The sequence below is a fragment of the Pipistrellus hanaki genome, assembly GCF_964339955.1.
Source record: "Pipistrellus hanaki genome assembly, chromosome: 6".
Taxonomy (NCBI): Eukaryota; Metazoa; Chordata; class Mammalia; order Chiroptera; family Vespertilionidae; genus Pipistrellus; species Pipistrellus hanaki.
In genome coordinates, this window is record NC_140508.1 from 75,208,979 (window position 1) to 75,227,007 (window position 18,029).

The 18,029-nt window shown below is 41.6% G+C and overlaps 1 protein-coding gene across 4 annotated transcripts in view; it reads right to left on the bottom strand.

Annotated features, from left to right (window-relative positions):
• The window catches only part of SETBP1 (SET binding protein 1), a 321,712-nt gene that overhangs the window by 11,655 nt on the left and 292,028 nt on the right, over window positions 1-18,029 (bottom strand). For 3 of the 4 annotated variants that reach the window (XM_084887227.1, XM_084887228.1, XM_084887229.1), the window contains exon 5: window positions 17,282-17,452. The exons of the other annotated variant lie outside the window; for it this stretch is intronic. In XM_084887227.1, the coding sequence (XP_084743353.1) occupies window positions 17,282-17,452 (171 nt within the window). The remainder of the gene's footprint in view (window positions 1-17,281; window positions 17,453-18,029) is intronic. 4 annotated transcript variants of the gene reach the window in all.

An 18,029-nucleotide genomic window follows, 5' to 3' on the forward strand; every position in this document is an offset into this window, starting at 1 on the left:
ATGCTGACCTCCGCGATTTGGTTAGGCTGCCCTGAGGACCTGGTCCTTAGGTTTTTAGAATCCCTGACTTCTCTGACCACGAGGAAATAATACCAGTCATTTCATGAGCTGGGTTTTGTGCAAACCACTGGTGGGTTTGGACAGAGTAAGGCAGTGGTAACGTGTCTCCAGAAAGAACCTGAGCTGAGTAGGGACACTGTTAGTCTGCTCGAGGAACCCCTAAGAAAGGTAACCTGGACTTCGGCAGGCTTGAAAAAGCTGGGTGAAGGGGAGAGCTCAGAGATCTGGGAACTAGCAACAGAGGTGATTACAGATGCCTACAAGGCATACTGTACACCTTCTTTAATAGGAATTGTGCAGGGCGTGTCCTCAGAAGAGCCTTTTAAGTCTGTGAGTTTTCCAGGGGGTGGAGGAATAGGTGGGCGGTATTTATTAGGATCACAGTGTTGTTTTCCTAGGCTTTGGGCGAGGAATGAATCCTGAGTGCCAGCACTCATAAACGGAGGAATACTAGGGCCATTTAGCTCTAGTCTGTTTCAGGCAACTTTGACTTCTGTAAGTTGCACGTGGCTTAAGCTCTGCAGACTGACTAGACAATGTGAAAGGCTGGATGGAAATGTAGTTGATGCCAAAAAGTTGAAAGCTCCGTCTGCTGAGTCTCACAGCATGCCAGGTGGTCACATGGCGGGAAGGGGGAGGGTCGCACCCTGTCAATGGGCTCTTTGTATTTTTCTCTCTTAAATATGGCATAGCTGTATCCTTAACCATAAAATCATCCCCTATATAATACTCCAAATATTATAGATGCATATTCCTCCTTGATTGTGAGAGTATTTTCATCCTCTTTTTTTTTTTTTTAATTTTGAAAACAAATAAACACCCCACCCCCCAGAAAAACGGAATAACAAAGAATAATGTAGCAAACAGGATCTTATAAAATTTTTTCACAATTTAAATATTTAGGTTCAGAAGAAACAAATCCTTGTTGACCACCCTAGAACTTCAAGAATTACATCAAATGGTAGCTATCCATGTTTTGTTTTCTTCCTAGTCTTAATAATTGCACTTGTTTACTTAAAAACTTACTCTAGCGGGACTGTTTTGGCTCAGTGGATAGAGCGTCGGCCTGCGGACTGAAAGGTCCCGGGTTCGATTCTGGTCAAGTGCATGTACCTTGGTTGTGGGCACATCCCCAGTGGAGGGTATGCAAGAGGCAGCTGGTCGATGTATCTCTCTCATCGACGTTTCTAACTCTCTATCCCTCTCAATTCCTCTCTGTGTAAAATCAATAAAATATATTTTTAAAAAACTTTAAAAAAAAACCCAATCTAGTTGTGTATGATCTGATAGAAAACATATCCACCAAGACTTTAGAACAATGTTGTCTTGACTTTTCATTCTTTAGTTCTGTGGCTCCAAACAAATCTCTGAATTTCTCGACAGGGAAATTACCTCTAGATAAATATAATCCTATAAAAATAGTCATACACCTTCAAGTCTCTGTTCTAGGTAAGACATCCTTTATTCCTTCATCTGTATTTTATGAGATTAATTCTAGAGTATATTCCATTTTGATCACCTTCTCAAGAGAGTGTTTATATGCCAAATCTCATCTTTACTTTGGTGCCCAGAATTGAACTGATTTCCCAAGTATGAAGTGATTAGTGCAGAAAAATTGGGTTGATTAATTTCTATGATCAGGAACTATGCATCTATCCATAAGGGCTATATTAAAAAACAAAACAAAACTAAACTCAGGGTTTTTTGTAGCACCAACACACTGCTGGCTTGTATTAAATGGAAGCTCAATTAACCCCCTTAAATGTTTTCATATAAACTGACACCAATCTGGACATTGCTATGTGAAATTGTTTTTTTAGTTTAACTACAAACCTTTTTAAATCAGCAAAGTTTAATTTTACTGGTTTCAGTCCAGTGTTGTAGTCTGTTGTGAAAAATTGGAGTCTTAATCTTGCTTTGTCAAAGGGTGCCCAGATTTGTAGGGATTTCTATGGGGTTTAATACCCTCCAAATTAATGATTGTCTCTAACACCTGAGTATGATTCAAGTGTCTCAAATGAATGTCATTGTTTCCCTCTTTTATTAAACTTACTAGAGGCACAGTGTATGAAATTCATGCAACTCAGGCAGGAGGGTGGGGGGGCGGGAGCCCTTGAGGGGGATGTCCGACTGTCAACTGGGCTCAGGGACAGTCCAAGGAGTGGACCTAAGCGGTCAGTTGGACATCATTAGCATTGCTGCGGAGGCAGGAGAAGCTCCTGCCACTGCCGCTGCACTTGCCAGCCATAAGCCTGACTCAGGGCTTCTGGCTGAGTGGTGCTCCCACTGTGGGAGTGCAATGACCACCAGTGGGCAGCTCCTGAATTAAGCGTCTTCCCCTAGTGGTCAGTGTGCATCATAGCAATTGGTCATTCCACCGTTCAGTCAATTTGCATGCTAGCCTTTTATTATATGGGATTAAAGAAAATATTTCAATCTATACCACAAAGTATTCCTGCATTCTTTATAAAAACAATAAGCAATTTATACCCATTGCTTTAGACATTCACATATTTTTGTGTCTATCTAGTTAATAGATGATGGATGTACCATAGAAACAATAACTTTGCATAGCCTACAGGTGTGTGCCCAACTCTATTATTTCTGTCAAAGAGGATATTGCATCTGATGTTGAACTGGGGAAAATATCTTACATTTATCTTTCATCCAGAGGCAATTCTCCTGCTTTAGTGAGAAAGAACAAGACAAAACAAAACAAAACAAAACTAGGTGTGGTTTCAGTGCCTTCCAATTCCCACTGGAATTTAGTTTATGATTCAGATTTAAAGGTTCTCATTGATATTTTCATCTTGATACATTTACCCATTCTTTAAAACTCCAGTTAAGTCATCATCCTAAAAGCCACCTGAGGATTCTCATTTCAACATTAATCTTTCTGGTCCCTTCTATCTTGCTTGCATCACTCTGACATCACTTCTGTCCTCTATTAAGGAGATGGGATTAATCTACCTTTATCTCTCCACTTAAATTGTGTTTTCTTAAGGGACAAGTACGATGTCTTAACCATTCTTACTCATTCTTGGAACAAATACTGCTTGAGCTCCACTTTGTACCAGGCACTGTGCTGGGCACAACTCACTTACTTGAAATCAATCTACGTGATGTGCTCTAAACTTAGGCTTACCATCTACTTTTGTAAGGTCTGCGTATAAAATATGAAAGGATTCACTGAAGGGAATCCAAGCCACTGTAAATTAAACCAGATCCTCATCTATTTCAGTAGTTCCCTACTTTCCTTGGGGCCCCATTAACTATTTGGAGTATCTAAGCTAGGACCAAAAACATGGAAGTACTGAGAAATAGATTGTGATATCCAAACCACTCTATAGGTGAAGTGGCCTTTCAAGAAGTTTGGAGCTTATTGAGCTCCATTAAGCAAACAGGCTTGTGCATTTTAGACCACAGATTGATTAAAACCATGGCTTCCTTGGAAAACGGAGATAAGTATCTATCTATATCTTACCTAATAATAGACAAACATGTAAATTGACGGTTCCTCCGTTACGCCCACAGCCAATCAGGAGCGAGTATCAAAATTAACCCAACAAATATGGTGGGTTGATTTGCCTATGCAAGCATGGAGCAGCCGGGAGGGGCAGGATGCCTGCTATGAGGGGGAAGGGAGGCAGTGGAGAGAGCTACAGGAGCGGTGCTCAGGCCGGGAGCGAGGACTTGCAAGGAGTGAAGCCAGGGGAAAGAAGGCCTATTCTTGCATGAATATCGTTAGAAGCTCCAGTATATATATAGAAAAGCCTAAGGTTCTCTCTGGAGATATGTTACCACTGCCTATATCTGTCCAAAGCCACATGGCTGGCACACTGAGGAACGGCTTTGAGTCCTGGAGTGTTGCCCTGATGCCCTGCCTCTGGCCCCGCCACTGCAACATGCATGCGGGACTGCAGAAACCCTGGCCGAATTCACACGAAGTGGAAGCCAGGACCCCTGCGCCCCAGACAGGCTGCAGGAACCCCAGGGAAAGCTGAGAGGAGTAGCCGCCAGCCCTTCCCCTATTGTGTGCACCACCATCTTGTGACAGCATTACTGCATGAGGGTAAATTCGCATATTACCTCTTTATTATTTAGAATTATCTAACATCAAAATGAGAGAGAGAAAGTGAGTGAGAGAGAGGAACAGGATAGAAAATATGAGTGGTTTTTTCATTGCTGAACATTTGGATCAGAATTATAATGATTTATTGTGGGGGAGTGTCCACATGCTCTCTTGGCAAATAACTATACATTCAAGTTCTGAGCAATATACCAGTACTTTTTTTTTTTTTTTTTTTTTTTTTAAAGTTACTGAGTTACTGCTTTTCTTTCCTTTTTTTTTTTTTTTTTTTTTTTTTTTTTTTTTTTTTTCTTCCTTCCTAATATAAGCTTGGACAGACTCAAGGCAGCAAATACTCCTTCCTCAATTTAAGTTTTGACAATTTAAGAGGAAAAAGCTCATTCATCATATTTCCCTTTTAGAGACCATAAATTATTGGCTCATATACCATGTGGCTTGGATTCTAGGAAAAGTTAGCATAAACAAACCCAAGTTACAATTCGTGGAGTAAGAGAGTGAGTCATAAACAAAACACAGACATATGCTCTCATATAAATAAGGGCCTGGATCATCAGCTTCCCAAAGTCTGCTTCCCATTAATTACACAACAGAATGAACTTTCCATATGTAAGCCCAAATCACTTAACTCTGGCAACTTGTGGGAGACAAAGACCAGGATTGTGGCTTTCATTTAGGCACCAACTAAACTGGGTTGCAAAATAAGAAAAATCCTCTCAAAATACCTTCAGCTTTTGGAGGGCACGAAAGTCCCTTGGAGGAGAGTTTTTGAGCGTTGAAACTCCAGCAACCCAGGGATACTGCTCGAGGCTGCTCTAGATCCCCTGCTGAATTTAAAGCTAATATCGGGCTTACTCTTTTTTGTTCTGAGCTCTGTCATCTTTATGGGCTAGCCCTGGGTCCAGGCCACACAGGGTGTTCAGACATTGCTGGGATCATGGCGCAGCTACAAATCCCTCTGTTAGGAGGTTTGCGCTGTCATTTGAACCTATCTATTGATAGCACAAACTCAAGTTTTTTCATGTTGCATGAAAACTCTCTGGTCTCTCTTAAAGAGGAATCAAGGAAACATATAAGGACTCCTGGGGAAGAGGATTCCTCGGTCGGTGAGACACTCTGAGAGTAGTGGGAGCAGTGGGGCTCTCTTCTTGTGTCCCTTTCAAAAGCGACCTCATAAAACAAACCAGCAGAGTTAGTCGCAAACAACTGAAATAACAGATGTCACAGTTTAGGAGTCCTGGGTACAGGAGAAGGGAGAGAAAGGAAATTTATTCTCTGCTAGGGGAGGCGCACATGGGTTTCCACCATTCATTTACTCCATGATTATTTTTGTGACGTCCACTTTCTGTATCATACCATGGACCATACAAGGTAAGTGCAATACATTGTTCCTACTTTCATATGAAATTAAGGGAAAGAAGACATGAACATTTTTGGATAATCTACAGTGCAGTCTGCAGTATTTCACACATTTCCTCATTTAATTAGCAACTACATGAGGATACTATTAGTGCTATAGGACAGATATGAAAACTGAGGCCTCAGAAAATAATTTTTCCAAGGGCACATATTTTATTTATTTTTATTTATACCTACTTATTCAAGGCTATTTTTTTCCATTGCTTTTTGAGAGAGTGGGAGGGAAGGAGAGAGAGAGAGAGGGAAACATCCATGTGAGAGAGATAGAGGCAATCAATTGGTTGCCTCCTGCATGTGTCCCGGATTGGGAATTGAGCCTGCAGCCTAGGTTCATGCCCTTGACTAGAATAAAACCCAGGATTCTTTAGTCCATTGGCCAACACTCTATCCACTGAGCAAAACTGGCTAAGGCAAGGGCACACATTTTAGAGGTTTTGGACTCAAGAATTCAAGCAAGGGCTGCCCTATTTCAAAGCCAGCTTCATACAATAGATATACCATTACGGAAACAAAAATAAGACAGTTAAATAAGAATGAGGCTGGGGTTTCCCTGTCAATTTCCCACTGTTGACTGCACTGGAGTGCCAAATTACTCTCAATTTCACAATCACAAAGAACTCTTCCAATCCCCAAATTCCATAATTTAATAATAACAAGAGATTACTACAGATTACCACTGTTGCTTCTGCTAAATTATGTGTTCCTGCACAGTGCTTGGATTTTGTTACTCCCTTTGGTTCAAATTCCTTTAATTGCTTCCTACAGGGAGCCAGACAGCCAATATAATGAGTGAAGTTGGGCTGTATTATAAAGTAAGGTAGGGGGGCTAGAGGGAGGACCTGGGAAACTAAAGAGAATATGGCCCGTCTGATGCCCAAATGTTATTCTGTGTCAATCAATTGCTGAAAGGTAGAAATCTGAACCCAAAGTTTTCAGATAGTCCGAGTTGCAAAAAGTCAGAAATCTTAGTTATTATGTAAATCTTCTAACATTTCCAGCTGCTAATTAATTTTTAAAGAAAGGTTTAACCCTCTGGAGGCTAGTCATAATACACCTGCAGGTGCCTTCTGGCCCATAGCTGCCATTTGGCTAATGCTGCCCTTCAGAATGGTCACCAGGCTTCATTCGAGAATTTCAGGAACTCCATGTTCTGAACCCAAACCTCTTTTCCAGCTTCCTCTGTTGTTTCCACATACACTCCTACCTCAAAGACGTAAAAGTCTCTCTCCCATTCTTTCTGCATATGAATTCCATTCATCTTTAGAAGGCCACCTCAACTCTTCTCTTGCCAGATCATCTCACTGTCTTCTGAACTCCCTTAGTACCACTCAGTTGGAAATCAATGATTTATCAGTTGCTAAATGATAGCTCCATTAGTACCTGAGGTTATTCAATCTATTCATTTTAAAAATGTTATTTGGTCATCTCATGTTTTGGAGTCAGGACTTCCCAAACAGTGTGAAAGTTCCCCTAGAGCAGGACTAATTTTATATTACATATATCAAAGTGACCGGTGCTTAAAAACTCTTGACGATTCACATCAAAGACTTATAGAAGTGTCAGTAAGATGAGCTCCATATGGCAGTTAATACCCTCACTGGTGGTGGTGGTGATGTGTGTGTGGGAGAGCAGGGAGAGGGCCTGTGCCCTAAGATAAGGGTATTTGGAGGGTGGAGTGAGGATAAAACTTCTAATGATAATTAATGGATGTTATGCTCTGAGTCATAAAATGACTAAATTATGACTTAACATGATTAAATCATAACATGACATGAGTTCATTTCTGACATGAGAGGGGTCATAAAAGTGATATATGGTTTTGACTATGTGATTGGTGTTTTGATCTGCCATTTCATTTCTTCCTCGCCACTCCTAAAAGGCACTGTTTTTCCCATTTCAATGATGAGGAAACGGAGGCTCAGAAGTCTCAATTAGACTCAGAGTCTTACCTAAAGGATTTAGTTAATCATTACTGCAGGCCACAAAAACCCTGCTCCTTGAATTCCAAATCCAACTTCCACTATGCATTTGTGTGGTAGCCAGAAGGATTCCAGGTTTCCTAATTCCTACTCAGGTAATATTTTGTAATTCATTTCTCCTTTCTGGGCTCGATTTTCTCATTTGTAACATGAAGGGGTTGGCAGAGGTGCCTTCTAGTCTATTCTAATGAGGTCTAGTCAATTCCAGTTTGAGTAGCAGGACACCCAGACCTCCTTGGAGAATACCCTAGTATTACTCCAGTGGGTCTCAGGGGGTAGAATGGAGAGGGCTTATGGGTGGGTGTTATGTCTGTCTGTCTCTTTACCACATCTGACTACAATCCTTAACTTCTCACTGCCCCCTTTCTCCATGCCTCTCTTTCTGTCTTTCCTTTCTCTGAGACTGACTCCTGCCTGCCCACACCACTCAGGATCATTCTTAATGACAGTCATTACACAGTTCTTCCACATCGCCTGAGGCCATTTCCGCAGCAATGAGCAGGAAAGACCTTGCCCCCTTCCCAACAGCTGGGCTCAGTATGCCAACTTCACTGGAACCAAGTTTTTCAAAAACTCTCCGTTAATTACAGGAAACGCACAGCACTGTCCCCACCCCCTCTCATTAACACAGTTGCTTTCAGTCGCCACTAAATTATCTCACCGCCATTAAAACAACAATCTAATTAGACTTGTGGAAATGGAAAGTGCCAGCGAACAAGACAGGCGCAGCACTATCTCAAAACGGATCGTAAAATATGCCTGCCCTTTCCTTCTTGGCTGCATAAAATCCACCCCTGGACGAGCCTCCTTTCATTCTTTTTCCATTTATAAAGAATATTTGATATAAAATGAGTATCTTAATAGAAATCGCTTCACGTATGGAAGGGTTTCTTTCTTGCATTTCTCTGAGAGCATGGAGTCCTCATTACAATAATCGCACCTGACTCCCCCTGAGCTGGGGCCTCACAGCCAAACCTCCCACTGGGCTTCAATGGAGGTGTGAATGATGCTATCACTTCGAAGAAGATAAAATGTATTATTATCATTACTTTATTTTTAACAGGGTCTGACTGTGGCAAGAGGAGGCTGGGAGTGGAATCTGTAGGAAGCATTTCAAGAAGATAAATTGAGTTAAATTTCTCAGACACAGACTCTCAAACCTGTCATTAAGCCTTTTGTCTTCTCTAAAATCTCAGCTCTGGAGAGGGAAAAAAAAAATAGTTCAATCAAGACCAGACCTGTTTACTGAGCATCTACTATGCACCCGACGCTGTGCCAGAGTCTTCACACCCAAATATGATTATGTTGTTTAAAAGGAATGTTCCCAGCTTTCGCTTCTCTTATTTCATCCATATAAATCAAGGGATTTATGGGATATTCAGTCCTTATTGAATGAGACAAAAACCTAAATAGGAAATGGTTGCTCCCCCTGGGAAAGCAATACACCAGCCACAAGACTATCATATGTAAAATAAAGTACAACCTAGGCCAGAGGTCAGCAAACTGTGGCTCTCGAGCCAAGGTTTGCTAATCACTGACCTAGGTCAATGTCCAGCTTTCCATGAAGTGGCTCATCCTGCAAATCTCACAGAACTTTCAAGTGAAGGGAGACACAGGACTCTTTCTCGGAATAAACCCTTAGCAATGTACCACACATAGCATACCACATAGGCCGACTCTTGAACTTGACAATAACCTTCCCCCAGGATATCCTGGTGGATTAGTCAGGAGCTGGTCTGCCATAACTGAACAAAGGACTCTGGAGGCCCCAGAAGACCCTCTCAGGTTGTTCTCTATGCTGAACATTCTTAGGATGGTTTGCTATTTCTGGTGCTGATATGGAAAATAGTCACATCATTCCATTTCAACTCTAAATAACGTAATGCTAGATTATGCTTTTTCATGCATCAGATGGTCCTGTACAGAAAACACTTGTTCAACACATTTTGACTAGTATTCAATGATTATCAATTACTTGTCCACTTCAGTGCTAGTTACTGAAAATAAGGGAGTGGATAGTTCAGCCTGGAACACAGGCATGAGAACACAGACACTGTTAAATGTAGAGATCAATGATCAATGGGCTTACAGGGAGCTATGGGGCACAGAAGATGTATGCAAATTGGCCATAGGATGGTTCTCAAACCGGGTATAAGGGAAGGCATCTTAGAGTTGAAGGTACTATGCTGAGTCTTAAAGAATAATCATGAATTAGCCATCCAGACAGCTTGAGGAGTGGGTGAGGGAATATTCCAGGATGGAAAGCCCAAATAGCAATAACCATATCAGCAACAGTAACAATAGCAGCAGCAGCACTGGTTTGCTGAGCTTTTCCTATGGGGCAGGCATGCAGCCGGGATTTTCACCAGGTTTATCTCATTTAGTCCACCCCACAACCCTCTACGCTAGGTGGTATGCTTTCCATGTTCATGAGGTCTGAGATCACCCAGCTGGTAAGTGCAGCCCTGAGATTCAGGGCAGGCCATTATAAACAAGAACACTTCCAGTCAACGAGAGCACTGCATGGCCTGTGAGTGGTAATAAGAAAAAATGAGCCAAAACTTAGAAACAAGGCAAACAGAAGGGTGTTTGTTCTTTTGGAGTCCTAGAGTATTCTATAATTTTATGGGCCTAGACAGTGATTATTAACTAGCTAGGCTAGGGAAATGTACCTTTTTTGGATTTGCTACCCATTACTGATAGCAAATGCCCAGACTCTGCCTCGTAATATGATAATGTGCAGGTTTTTTGCCCAGATGCAAATGATTTCTGAGAAACAGAAAAGATAACTTTAGAGGTTATGGTTTTATTCCCCATTAGGACATTAACTGAGCAATCTTGCTTGATATTCTTTCTCTGATGGCCACATTCCCATAATGCCCTGACCCTCCTTGGGCCAGTCCTGTCACCATGTCGTTTTCCTTAACAAAGAGTTGCATGGATATTTGACATGAGTTCATAGTTTTTGAAAATTATAGGGAGAAGACTCCAGAGAAGTTTGGTGCTGATGGCATCTGCAAGGAGATTCAGGTAGGAGCGGAAGGCAGAAAGCCAGTCCTCGAGTTTTGGTGCCTCTCTGAATGCTTACAGCTTCGGGCATGGGATCAGCTAAACTGCTTTAGGATGTCCAGATTAAATCAGAAAAGAACATATTTAATCCTGTTTGGGCAAAATTAAAACACATTTTTGGAGGTTTTTTTTTGTTTTTGTTTTTGTTTTGTTTTTTTGTTTTTGTTGTGTGTGTGTGTGTGTGTGTGTGTGTGTGTGTGTGTGTGTGTGTGATGGGGTCTTCAGGGAAGCACAGAGGCTTCCAACCCTTCAGAGCCCAGAGAAGAGGGGTGGGGGTCTTTCTAGGAGCCACACATTCTGCAGAACTCTAGGCAAAGAGTGATTCTGTTCAAATTGGGTCCATTAGTAGCACTTTACAAATTGAATGACGGGGTTCTAAAGTAAAGCTTTATTTTTCTCTAGATCTTTTGGTTTTTAGGATTTTCTACTGTGTATTTTAAATGATTGGTTTGGATTTGCAGGTATTTATTTCACAATTTGAAGACTTCTTCAATGTATATACTTATGGGCCTTGAATGTTCTAAATCCTATTAACTCGAACAATTATTTGCTCCATTTTGGTTCATTTGAAAGACCAGATTTTTGGCTGCAGTGGCCTATTATTTTTAGGAGTTCTAGATCATGATCCCACATAGGACAAAGAAACAAATAATATAAACAATTTTCTAATTCTCAAATTCCTGGGCAATGCTTTATACACCTGGATATTTTTTCATTATTCTGGGCCTCTCTCCATAAATGGCAATTGGCTAAGAGGAAAATCAGGTATCACAAATTTGGAAGTTAGAAGCAATTTTCATGATCATTTTGCTCCAACTACTAGACCACTGGATTTCACTCTGATTCCTTAGGGTAAAGAATCCATTCTTTTAACTTGTAAAGGTAATTTTTCAAGCTTAAAGTTTGCATCTCAATTATAGGCATCAGTCAGATCTGGTTGGACTGACAGTTTGGTTAACAACTAAATGGTTTATCTAATGTATAAATGTATAATTCTCTCCCTTTAGAACCAAAATGTCTAAAAATTTAATAGACTTTGAAATTTAAATAGTTTCACTTACTCATACGCTCTGGTAGTTTTAAATAAAGCAGATCCTATAGTTTGAGAGAATAATGGTTTAGCCTTGATGCAAAACAGATACAAACTAAGCACCATCTTCACTTTGCTCCCCTCTGGGTCTCTTGAACTGGGCTACACCTTGAATGGTTGAAATTTGATGAGAGAGAGAGAGAGAGAGAGAGAGAGAGAGAGAGAGAGAGGGAGGGAGAATGAGAAGGAGGAGATGAATGTAAGGCAACAATGCAGAGAGGAACAGAGGCAATTGCTAGGGTGATTTTCCAATAATTAGTGTAAAGAGTATGTGCTATGAATTAAATTAAAAAAAAAATATGGGTGGAAGTAGCTGCTTCATGAGTATGGCATCCCTTCCTATTTTAAAGGAAGCTGAACTGTGAACTATGTGAACTGTGTACTATGCTATGATATTTGAGCACAGAACCAGGGAGGCCCTAAGTGTACTATGCTTTGATATTTGAGACATTCTTTATTGTTCAATGTGATTTATTCCTGTACACCTCACTTTTGTAATAGTTAAATTACTAGAATAATATACATATTGCTATAAAATATTACTAGAAGATCAAATGATCGGGTGACATTTATTGTTATTTTCTACAAATGAACACAATCTCTGATATGCTAGAGTGATAGGTATTATAGAAATATTTAGATAGGGAAACATACAGGCTTGATTATAAGTGGGGCTTACTATCACAACCCAGATTTATTGCTTAAAAAAAAGCAGGGAGCCAACCAGAAACTGGACAAAATATAAGCCCTTGAAGGGAAAATGTAAATTGGATAAGCTTCGCTATTACAAGAGCAACAAGAAAAATATTCAGACACAAGAATGAGAAGCACATTGCATCCACTCTAAGTTGCTGCTAAAGAAAAAGAATGGTATACTATGAAAATACTCAATACACACTGTAAAGAGATTTGTTCAAAGAGGATTTCCTAGAGCAGGTGGTAGTTCAGTTAAGTTTTTTTAAATGTGAAGAGATTAGCTAGATAATAAAAAGGTTAGGGGTCTGGGATTGCAGAGAGTGCAGGCCTGGCTGAGGGACCCCCCCCTCCCCACCTTGTGCACGAATTTTGTGCACTGGGCCTCTAGTCTACTTAATAATAGTCTCATCTTAAATACAAAGGTGGGGCAAGTTTCAGCAGGAAGATAATAAACTTATACATGTTGCATGACCTCCCTGAAAAGTTAGCTCAATATGTAGATCAGAAAAATTAGCCTGACCCATTCAGGTTTGTATTATCTGATATGGTTAGTAAATTATGATTGGGACTGTACAATAGAAGTTATTTCAAATTATGCAGCCTTTTGAGCAAACTTTATTGAAGCTTTTACTGTATTGGCCCTAATTACTCACAGTAATGATGTGCTGCTCCCTGGAATCAGACCTTCCTTGTGCCAGGGGACTGTGGCTGATCAATGGCTATCGAGCAGTTTGATCAGGAAGGGCTGAGCTGCCTGAGAGCAGTTTGATCATGAAGGCAGTCACTGCCATCCCTTCCTCCCAGTAGCTCACAAACTCACATCTTCTTAGTCTGGCCACTCTCTCCTGGAACCCCTCTTCTGCACCTTTGCGCCCTGCCCCCCCCCCCCCAAATCAATAACTTCATAATCAGCATGCCTCCCAGACTCTGAGAAGTGGAAAAATTCCCTTAATGTGGGAACACACACACACACACACACACACACACACACACACACACACACTTGAGCTAAAAGATATATTTAAACCTCTGAACTGCCTTCATTTCTCCTATATTATAATGTTTATAAAATAAAGTGGAAAATGTTCCTTTTTTCTTTATAAAATAAAGTGGGAAATGTTCCTTCTTTTTCTTTTTCCAAAGATCACCTGTTTGAAAAAGTACTGGTTGAACCATAGACTAACTAATTACTTGGCAAGTATTTACCCAACAGCCCCCCTCATGTCTGCCCAATGTTTTCCATTTGATTGTTTAGCAGTTCCAAGGCTGACCATGCTTTTCTCAGATGTCTCCCACCACACTGGGCGCTAGATCAGCACGCAGCTGCTGACTCGCAATCATTCATTTCACTCCGTGATGTCTGACTGAGCATCTACTATATGTCAGGCACTGTACCAGAAATTTTAGCATCCATTAATTTTAAATGAGAGAAATTTCTAATTAATGCAATTATTTCAGTATTTTTTAATCTCAATAAACTCTTAAGTTAATTTTGCTGCATAAGCCCCTTCGTTTTACTGTTCTTTCTTTTATTGCCCATTGCGCTTGTCTGGGTCTTCAAAACCATTTTCTAGAAAGGAAGACCTAGTGGAAAATAAGTGAATTTCTCTATATAGCCACAGGTAATTCTAAATGACCTTGCTTATAGTGAAAAATGAGTGAGGGAACTCTAAAGAAAAATAAAAAATAAGTGAGTTGTCTCATCAGAAATGTATATGACTAATGCACAAACACCCAATCGCATGAAATCAAACCCAGAAAAGATTTATCTCCTGCTGTGTGCCTGACATTGTTAGGCTATCCCCGTGATCAAATTATGAGTTTTGTTCACTGTTCTCTAAAAGAAGTAGGAGCCCACAGCTAGCGAGAAAGTAATCTGCCTTGGCTAATGTTGAGCCTATGACAGAAGTGGGATTCCATTGGAAACCAGGTGGTAAATCAAGAAATTGGGTCCAGCCCTAACCAGTTTGGCTCAGTGGATAGAGCATCAGCCTGGGTTCAATTCCGGTCAAGGGCATGTACCTTGGTTATGGGCACATCCCTAGTAGGGGGTGTGCAGAAGGCAGCTGATCAATGTTTCTCTCTCATCAATGTTTCTAACTCTCTATCCCTCTCTCTTCTTCTCTGTAAAAAAATCAATAAAATATATATATTTTTAAAAAATTGGGTCCAGTCCCATTGCATGACCTCATGCAACTGCAAACTGCAGAGATTCTGAGGTGCCTCTGAATCACACTGGACACCAGCCCCACCTAAGCTCACTCCGGTTTGTAGGAAGCAGCCTATCTGTGGAGAGCAGAATCTCAGGAAGGTCTGGTCACCAGCAGCGGGTTGGACCTCTGGCTTGTGGCCCCTCAGAAGTTCTGCTCAGCCACCTGAGACCTGAAAATGGACCAGATCTGTGAAATTCTCGAGGGTCTCAGTTTAGCACTGCCTAAAAATAAACAACAGCACATTCCTGCACCGTGGAACAGGAGAGCTGTGGCTCAGCTCTGATTGCAAGTACCAGACAGGCAGGTTGAAAAGTTTAAGACCCACCTGTCTCTATGCCCTGTTGGCATATTTGTAAACTACTGAATGCAAATACCGAGTAGAGTCCACAGAAGGCTGGGATTCTAAGAATGTGCTCTCGCACACTGACTGGAATGAGTTCAGGGGGAAGAAAATAGGGGACCACCTGTCTGTCTTTTGCCCCTGGGAAATAACTGTGCGTGGCAAGCAAAGGCGGAAACATGCAGGCTAATTTCTAAATCCATAAAGGGAGGTCTCTGGAGCTTAACCGACAAGGTCGAGGAAGCAATTTTCTGGGTGGGCAGTGCAGACTGTGGCCCCAATCTTTCGCTCCAGCTGAGTGATAACTTTCCGGATTTCCAGGCAGGACAAAAGCTCCCACTTCCGGGACTGTCTCATCGCCTCCCTTGCCTGCACCACCCTCCCTCCCCCAAGGAGTGCTGATCCATCAAGTCTGATGATAGCTTCCTCCCATTCCTCCATGATGTTCCCTCCTCTGACCTCTTCTTGTACTCCTCGCTGACATTGTTTACCTGACATTTCCACCAAAAACTTTTCATTTCACATCTAGCATGTGAAAGATGTGGAGATTTATGATCATATTTGAGAGATGATCCCATGCTTTCAGAGCAAGATTTCCCACATGGCTGGTGAGAACACCATTTCCAGAGAGATGCTAAGAGCTATTTAAGAGCTATTTCATGAAAAATAGGATTTTAAGAGCTATTTCATGAAAAAATGGGTTTTGTGGTCAGATGAGATTGTGAAATTCTGAAATTCTGTGTCTCTCCATCCAGAAGCCTCACAATGAACACTGGTCAATTAAAGGCTCTGAACAGCCCTGCAGGAGGAAATCAGATGTAATAACACAGCATTCCCCACACTCATTTAACTATGGAAACATCTTTATCACAAAACACCTACAAATATTTTGATGAACTCACTTTAGGAAGTATCCTTCCCAATACCTCCTATTATGTCAATTAGACTCATTTTCTAATTATCAATAATTTCCATGAAGGAGGCAGGTATGTAGACAAGTTGAGTTCTTAGCTAAAAAAAAAAGCAATCTGCTGACTTAGAAGATGAGTTTGCTGTGAATATGAATAACCAGTCTTGCCCAGCTGGTCATGACCAGGAGGTCATGGTTTGTTTCTAGATCAGGGCATATGCCCAAATTGTGGGCTCGATTCCCAATAGAGGCAGCTGATCAATGATTCTCTCTCATCATTAAAGTTTCTATCTCTCCGTTTCCCTTTCTGAAGTCAATAAAAATATATTTAAAAATAATCATCAGTCTCTTCTTGGGCTTCTAATCATAATAGTCATTTCTAAATACTGCAATATGCTTAACATTGATCAATGCTTCAATTCAACAAACATTTATGAAATGGGCCATCAATCCATGTGCTGTGAGATAGCGAGAACCTAAATCATGGACTGTACCTCAGAGTTACGTACAAGTCTCTTGAGGGAGAACAGGTTAAATAGAAGACATTTTTCATGTGGAAGGTGAATGCATGGTTCAGACACTGGATGCTGCAAGCATTTGAAAGAGGTGTGGTCTCAAAAGTCTGTGGGGCGCATGTAGGAATTGAGTAAACCTGTCCTCAAAGAAAGGTGTTAAGCCAAGTCCAAGGCCTACCTTCCTGGCAGTTGGAATGAGTGTGGCAAAGTGGGGACTGGCGCAGGGATTGGTGAGAGGGAGTAGAGGAAGGCAAAGCTTCAGGGGTATTTGAATAAAGAATTTATATTTCATCACCTGCCTGTGAAGAGTCTGGTGACTATTAAGGGACCCATGACATCATGAGGGTAGAATGAATCAAGGCCTCAGGGAACTCTGATTACTGTCTCCTAATCCCAGAGAACAAGATTGGGAAATGCAATGACTGGGAGCGTGGGACTAGGACCTGGGTTGGGATCCTGACTGTCCACAGGTTCTTGGGGCAAGTTCCTTTACTCTTAGCTTCCTCATCTGAAATGAAGACACAAGCATTTATTTTACAGAGCTTCTTATGAGTGACAAGAGGCAGCCTATATAAGGACGCTGAGATTCGTACTCACTAAAGCTTGACAAAGAGTAATTAGTATTGTTATCATTATTTGCTGCTCACTGGATGGGCATGTGTTAGGATAAACTGAAAAGCTTTGGCCACTAGTTTAAACTTGGCCACTAGTTTCCTGCTGACCTCCATCCTTGTTGAACCTCCTCCCACTTGGAAAAAACCAGGGTTGCAACAGCTCACCTGCTCCGTGGGGCAGGTTGGCTAAGCAGAGAACTCTTACCTGTATTCCAGAGCACACTGCCAGGAGGTCTTCTCCACGCCCACCTTCTCTGGGGGGAACCCAAAGCCTCTGAAAAGTGCTCACCTGCATCTGAGGTTGCTGCCGACGCAGCGAGGAGAGATAACACTGGGGTGGGTGGGATTGCAACACTGTCAACCGCAGCTGGCTTCTTCCTGGTCATCATGGTGGACATGGAGCCCTCGTTCTTACTATGCGTTGCCGTCTGGTCCACTTTTAAGTGGGGACTTGGCATCCCTGAGAAACGAGAACCCCAAAGCCTGCCTTTATTTTCAAGGAACAGGAAGACAGACAACATAAAAGCTGAGAGTAATCTGAGAACATTCTTCAGTGATCTGACCTCCTTCTGGTAGAAGAATAAAATTTTAGGATGTCCAAAGGAAAAAAAAAAAAACTAGCAGCATGACTGGTTTTGTTTTTGTGGCTAAAGTTAGTGGTGAGGACATTCCAGGTTGGCTGCCTGGAAGCGGTGTCAGGGCACAGGCCTAAAGAAGCAGAATATTCCTCCATCAGGCATGTTGCCTGCTGAGGATCACTAAGGCCATTTCTATGGAGGCGGTGCTGTGTGCAGCATGGCGAGGAGAAGTGGGTCCCACCCTCGCGAGGCTGCTCCTCTCAGGCAGCAGGGGAGACAAGACTAAACGAGAAGAAGTTGTTGGGCAGCAAGTATGGTCAGGCTTGTGTGTCCTTTATCCTAGGTGCTTGGGGAGTTCTACACAGGGAGGGACTCATGTGGGAAAAGGTAAGAAAAGGCTTTCCAGAGGTTGTGCTAGAACAGCAAGAATGAGGGACCGGCATATGATGTCATAGATGG